A 7,415-nucleotide genomic window follows, 5' to 3' on the forward strand; every position below is an offset into this window, starting at 1 on the left:
TGAAGTCGGGAATTCATTTTACTCAACTTTGCGCCCTATGTCTGGCCTTTGGTTAATATTTGTTTACTTGATTATGAATTCAATTTTCTCCCTCCTTCATGCTGCCACACATATTCAGGATGGCTTTGGCAGACCATAGTTATAGAATGAGAGCTCAAAATAATGCACGATGCAACATTTAATGGGCAGATCTGGTTCCCCTGGTTAAATATTGGTTCCCATTCTCACACAATGTTTTCTTTGTTCACCTGATGATGGACAAGGCAGCTGGCTGAAGTAGGAATCTTTCCACAAACATTGTTCAACTTTCCACCAAGACCGCCTACTTCTCCAGCTTCATTTCCTGCAATTCTCTCCCCTGTTCGCTATTTACATGCTGACTTTCTTTTACTCTTTAAATACACCAAGCTTTTCTGCCTCGTGGCATTGCATATGCTGAACTCTGCTTGGAAGAATCTTCCCCTCATCCTGTCTCCCTCTTATCCTTCCTGTCTCAATAAATGTCTTCTTCCGTGAACACCAAAACCTAAGTAGGTTTCCTGTTATTCTCCTTTATAACTCCTTGATTGTTTTCTTCATGGCATTTGGTCATAATTTGTATCTATTTTATTTGCTTACTTTCTTTTTGTCTATTTCTCACATTGGATCTAAATTCCATGAGGTCAGGAACTCTGTTTAACAGCCCTTCACAATAATTACATATTGAATTAATAAAGACAAATATTAGCACAATGAGCTTGGATGTTATATACTGGGGTGGCTATCAAATATAGCTTTTTGGTAAACTACTTCAGACAATAGAGACTTTATAAGGAACCAGCCAGTCAGAGTCAGTCAATCAGTCAATAAGCCTGTAGTCACTCACCAAGCATTTGCTAAGCAAACTCTGTTAGGTATAATGCTCAGTAAGAGAGATGGGCCGGTAAATAAACCATAGCTTTCCATTGCTCTTAGGATAATGAAGGAAAGCTGTGTGTGATTTAGCCTTCAGACTCTCTCACTTTCAAGTGATTTTCCTTGTTGACGAGTCCCTGGCTGTTGCAAATAGGTAAGCACTCAACTACTAACAGAAAAGTTAAAGGTTTAAACCTACCCAAAGGCATCTTGGAAGAAAAGCCCGGCAATCTCTTTCCAAAAGGTCACAGCCTTGAATACCCTATGGAGTGCAGTTGTACTCTGTTCACATGGGGGTTGCCCTGGATCTGAATTGACTGGACAGCAACTGGTCACCAGTACCTCTTGTTGACTATGACCAGCCATGCTGGCCTTCTTTCAAAGTCTCCAAAGTGCCTTCTCCTTACCACAAACATTACACCACTTAGCTCATTAGAAAGAAATACAAGATCAATTTATTTGACTCTCCCACAGGCTCCCACTGTTTTGTGTCCCCTAAGCTCATCCAGAGTTTCCCAATGAATGTGTCCATTAGCCCGTGCCCTTTATTGCCAGGCTGTTGTTGCAAAAGAGCCCTCACTTCCCACACTTTTCCAGGACTCTTGTGACTTTCTATAAACCAAACAGACAAAAATACACATTTTTACCACGAGTACCCTAATGCAGCTTAGAAGCTCTTTCTATGAACTGTAGGAGTTCTCAACAATAGAGTAAGTGTGTTTGCTTCAGAGACTGTAGTGGATGTTTGAAAGGCTTTTAAAGGGCTCTTTAACGTGATGGAAGAGTGCCTTGAAGAAGGTCATAGAAAAGAGGAGAAAAGTTAAAACACTGAAGCAATAAAGTTGGGTTTATTTTGTCCTTTAGAAAGAGCCTTCTGGGTAAATAAACTCCTTGATATTGGAATGACTTTTGTAATATAAGTAACGTATTTTTACCAGTTGTACTTATCAAAAATTAAAGGAATTAATCTTAAGAAAAAAAGATGGGATTTTACAGCAGCTCCTCCTTGTTATTTAACTAAGAGCCTTCTTGTCCCTCTCATTTTGATTATATTAACATTTATGCTGTTTGCATACAGTTAGTAAAACAGCATTAAATACTTGTCTTTCCAAATTTATCAAGAGATACCTTACCATTCTCCAGTATAAATTGGTGATTAATGCAGTCTGCTATTCCTCTGGTTTGACTTTATAAACACAACCCAGCTGTATTCCTCTTCCAAATTTGAAAAATGAGGACTAGCTTTTCTCCACTTAGCTTTTGCTAAAATTTCTGCAAGATGATACTCATGTTACAGCTAAACATCAGCTGTACAGCTTTCTCTTTGTTTAGCTATTAGTCCCTTAGGTATAAATCTGTAATCAAAGGGAGGTCAACTGTATCCAAATAAAAGTATGCCAGAATGTCTCTGGAATAAATCTTTCCCTTAAGATTTCAGTCATGTTACTTCAAGAAAGAGAGAAAAAGTACTGTTTTATCTAAAAATCTGAGAACTTAATTCATTAAAAAAATAAAGCACTGATTATCCTTACAGAGAACTGTGCAAGCATGGGTTCTCCATGTTAATCATCATAGGTTTGTCTTGTTTGTTTTGTTTTTTATAACTAAGTTTAGAAAGCACTTGAACAATCACAGACAAAATATTGCTATACAGGAACTACAAGTAGTCCCCGACTTACAATGTGGTTCCATTCCAAATACTCCATTGTAAGTCAGTTCTGACGTAAGTTGAATACTTCATTTTTTTGTTTTAGTTTTCATTATTATTGCCTTTTATTAGTAGTAGTATCTTTATAAAAATGATCTTTATTTGTCTTTGGAGGTTGGAAACATTACATATAAACTTAGAGATGTATCTTAGTACAATAATACATACATAAAGAAATATACGAATCATAAAATTTACTCCAATGGTGAAGACGACTTGGACGATGTTGGCATTTTGTCAGTTGTGGTAATAACTCTACTAGTAGAAGGTTCTGGATCATCTGGATTATCCCTGGGAATGGGGATGGCATTTCTAGTCAGAAAGGTTGTCTGAGAGTTGTCTGTATGGGTCTTCTCTTTCTTCATGTACCAAAAAACCAAACCAAACTCGTTGTCCTGGGTTCAATTGTGACTCATAGCTACTCTATAGGACAGAGTAGAACTGTCCTATAGAGTGTTCAGAGAGCACCTGGTGGATTTGAACTGCTGACCTTTTGGTTAGCAGCTGTAGCTCTGAACTACTACACCACCAGGGTTTCCTTTTTTTAATATATTTCATGTTAACATCTCACTGCTTCCCGAATCTTCCTATGGACTTTTGCAAAGTTTGGATCCATGTTTTCAAGCAACTGAAGCCCCTGATTTAGTTGGGAAAACTAAATCTATATGGTAGCGTTTTGAACAGTAAATCATAAAATTGAACATCTGTGAGGAACATCTGAGAATGAAAACATCAGCACATTACATGCTGCCACATTGTATGTGGTACATATTAGTAACGATTTTTAGTACAAAAATACTCCAAAAAAATGGAGGACTGTAAGTGCTGCTCAAGGTAACTCAAATCATCATAAGCCTGGTACTACCTGTAATATGGCTGCTACTGATAAATACTTCCCATTTTGCTATAAACCCTAGAGAGGACATATAAAGTAAAACTCATTTTGGACGTTATACTGATTTCCCAGTGTCCAGTTAATTTCAAAAGCAACTCGGGACCAGTTCTTGGCAAAACTATGAAATAGATGGGGGATATCTCTTTGTGTCTATTTTGATCTCAATTGGCTAAGCTTCTGAACATTTTTACTAATACTTAATTGTTCTATTCCCAGTAACAGGCTTAAAATGAAATGCTTCTTAAGGGTATCTGTATTTTACTTGATTTTTTATGTGTAAAGCCAGACCTGACAGCTATTGTCTTGAAGCCCAGAGGCTACCCATCATTACAGTGGAAATGAGTCTGAACGGAGTCATACTGAAAGCTGGTTTCCATGAGGGCATTCTTCTCTGATTGTTCATACACTGCCTAAATCAGATGTCATTTAAAACAATTCCACTACTGAGCAGACATTTACCGAATGCTTTCTATGTGCAAATAACCATAAGAAGTATGAACAATTTCCGCTTCAGTTGATGCATCAATTTCCAAATGTTTGACTTACTTATCATTGTTTCTTCTCCTTCTCTCTTTTCATTTTTAACTAATATTTCAGGCTGGTGGTTTGATGCTTGTGGCCCCTCCAATCTAAATGGAATGTTCTATACTGCTGGACAAAACCATGGAAAACTGAATGGGATAAAGTGGCACTACTTCAAAGGGCCCAGTTACTCCTTACGTTCCACAACTATGATGATTCGACCGTTGGACTTTTGAAAGAACAATGTCAGAAGCAATTATGAAAACAACAAAGAAATTTGGGACTGCTACCAGATGAGAAACTTCTTGAAAATGTCTGAAGCAAACAATATTGTCTCCCTTTCAGCAACAAGTGGTAGTTATGTGAAGTCACCAAGGTTCTTGACTGTGGATTTGGGGCCTTTTGAGTTCACAGAAGTCTCTATGTGGGGTCACTGTGTTCACATGGCATGAATATAGGGAATGCCACTTCCTGTCATGCTTTGAAAAGGGAAGAAACTGCTCAGCTCACTGTGCTTCAAACTACTACTGGATCTTATTTTGGAACTGTGGTAGCCAGATGATAAATATGGTTTATTTCATGTAAAACTGAAGAAGGAGAAAGAAAAGATATACATGAAGAATAAAAACAGGCCTTCCATAATCCTTTGGAAAAGATGTGTTGCACCAGGGACATGGTGTTATTTCTATGCAAACCCACTAACAAATAAATTTATACCGTTGCACAATTTTAATAAAAGTCCAGGAAGAGCGGCAATGTCCCCTGAGTTGATTAAATGGGTTTCAGAAGCCTAATTCCGTTACCATACTCATTAGTTGATTTCAGTTAACCCATCTTCAAGTTCAACTCCATTTTGCTAAACCATAATGAACTATGTAGTGCATGAAGAATAACAGTGTGAGATAAAAACACACTCCATTATTTTTTATTTTTATACATTTTTTTCATTTTAAAAATGTATATAAGTAAGGATATCTGAGGTAAAACAAATTAACTAACCCTCCCATGTTGCAGTTTTCATTTACTGTAAAAACTGATTGACTGATATATAAATATATTTATAGCCTGAGGAAATTTTAAAGAATGTGAAATATATCATTGTGTTTTTTTTAAATAATATACATGCATTTAATATTTCCTTTGCTACTATACAGGAAAGCAGTATTTCTGAGTGTATTAAATTGAAGTAAAACCATGGTAAACTGGAACAGTTCATTTTGCAGTATCTTCTTGCATGTGTTCATTTAAGTCTAACTTCATTATTTTAAAAATGGTTTTAGATCTTCAATTCTTCACTCTGTTATTTCATGCTAATTTAATTTTTGTTAATTAACTGAAACATGCTTACCAGATCCACCCTGTTCCAGTGTCTATAAAAGATACACTTTGAAGTCTATGAAAAATAAAAGAAGAATTATGCCAATCATTGTACATAGCATGTTTATATCCATGGTAAGCCTAGTAGCTGTTTAATCTGGAATATGCAACATTATCCTTAATTGATGCAAATAAACACAACTTTTCAAAGAAATCTACTATATTTCTTTATGAAATACATTTCTCTTTATGTTTTTCTCCTTCAGGTGCTCTTTTCTTAGGTTATTTCTGATTTTTAAAATTATTAGTGGAGAAAATTACCAGAACTATCTCTGTTACCTGTAGGAGAAACCCATGTAAGAAAAAAAATCAGTTACCCAACTAATTGATAAAATTATGAATGCTAACTGCTATAAATCTCTTAATGAAAGTATTCCTCCGGGATAATCCATTTTGAGCAAATATTTGGGCACACGTTTTTTGTGGCAATTTGAAATCACTACAGTTTGTGATCAAGAAGCGCTCTCTGCCTCCAAGTTCTCGGGGCTGCAATAGCGAAGATTTATCTAAACATGGGCTATTACGAGATAATTGAAATAAATATTGGGTCTGTTTTCTTTAAAAAAAATGTTCGAGGCAACAATACTAATCGCAGAATCAGCGATTGGACTCATTTGTGCTTAGTGGCTTTCCTCCATTTGAGAAAATAAAGTTATTCAAAATTCTAAGAAAATATTTACCATCAAGTTTTTATATTTTTTGTATCTTTATACAACCCCATTTTGCAGGTACTACACAATTTTTCTATTCTCGGTGGCTCCTTTATAGCCTCTGCTTCTAAAAACCTTGTTTTCATTTGAGTAAAAGCAAATTAAGTGTTTTCTTCTTTTGTGTTCCTACAGAATTTAAAAAAAAATTTTTTTTACCCGTTTGGATAAGGCAGACAATTTCCCGACTTATATTAAAAAAAAATGTGAGAGAGAGAAAGCATGATATTTACTGCTTTGTTAGCTGGGTTTGAAAAATGAAATACTGTTTTCAATTATTTATTATAAAGCAGTATAAAATGTTTTATGACTCCATGACGTGCATTGTGTGAGGCCTACATGCCTGTGGCTATTTGACGTGTATATCCTTCGCATTTAATTATTTCAGGATAATTAGGTATTAGAATTTTGTCTTTAAATTTTTATTTCAATGAAATTCCTGTGCTGTCTATGGAAATTTCTTCATATCAATCACAACATGATTTGATTTAAATAAAATTGAAAATAAGGTATTTGTGAAACTTTATCTCATTTTAAATAAATTTTTTACAAACTTAGAATCTATGGAAGTATGCAATCCCTGAGGGGGAAGGGGACTAAATAAGCTAAAGCTTCAATCTTTGAAAAACTTCCAGTCTAGGATGGGATAAGAAAGCTTAGCCCCCATTATTATGGTAGACCCAAGCAGTAGGTTCGAGTCCCTACTATATGTATGGTTTTCTGTCCTCCCAATTCTTAAATGCTATAATATCATATAAGAATAAATTCTGCAAACTCTGAATGTGGAACTAGAGAATGTGTGTTGAACACATGAGTTTGGCATGAAAGGAGAAAGGGAAATCATAAAGGAGTCACTACCCACCTCTCCTGCCTCAAATCCCATCAGTGGTCTTTGTTTAGTCCTTGTAAGGAACTTGCCTTTATCCCATCGATTCTGCTCCCACCGCCACCATGTTAATCCAAACTGATTAACGTCCACCTAGATGATCAGGAAAGTACTCTTTCTCCTGTCTCTTTCTGCTCCTATTCACCTCATAAACATGGCCAGCTTATTCTTCCAAACGGCAGACTACTAAACATGTTTCTTCCCTGCTCAACCGTGTCAGTGTTTTGTCACGACTTCTTGAATGTGAAAAAAACGTGTCAGGTTGACCCTACCCTACATCCCTGCACCACTCCCTTCCACCCACTCGGTGTTCCAGTCAAGACGAAAAAGCCCCTGTAGTGGACTGATTGCAAAATATTCTTCGCCTTTCTGTATCCATGCCCCTTATACTGTGACTTTGCAACTCCTCCCATAAAGACCCAAACC

At 36.2% G+C, this 7,415-nt stretch overlaps 1 protein-coding gene across 2 annotated transcripts in view; it reads left to right on the plus strand.

The window, feature by feature from the left end:
* ANGPT1 (angiopoietin 1) overlaps positions 1-6,607 on the plus strand; it is a 283,240-nt gene extending 276,633 nt beyond the window's left edge. For both annotated transcript variants that reach the window (XM_049854301.1, XM_049854302.1), the window contains exon 9: positions 4,095-6,607. In XM_049854301.1, the coding sequence (XP_049710258.1) occupies positions 4,095-4,255 (161 nt within the window). In that variant the 3' untranslated portion in view covers positions 4,256-6,607. The remainder of the gene's footprint in view (positions 1-4,094) is intronic.
* The last annotated feature ends 808 nt before the right edge of the window (positions 6,608-7,415 follow it).

Source organism: Elephas maximus, chromosome 15 (genome assembly GCF_024166365.1).
Source record: "Elephas maximus indicus isolate mEleMax1 chromosome 15, mEleMax1 primary haplotype, whole genome shotgun sequence".
NCBI lineage: Eukaryota > Metazoa > Chordata > Mammalia > Proboscidea > Elephantidae > Elephas > Elephas maximus.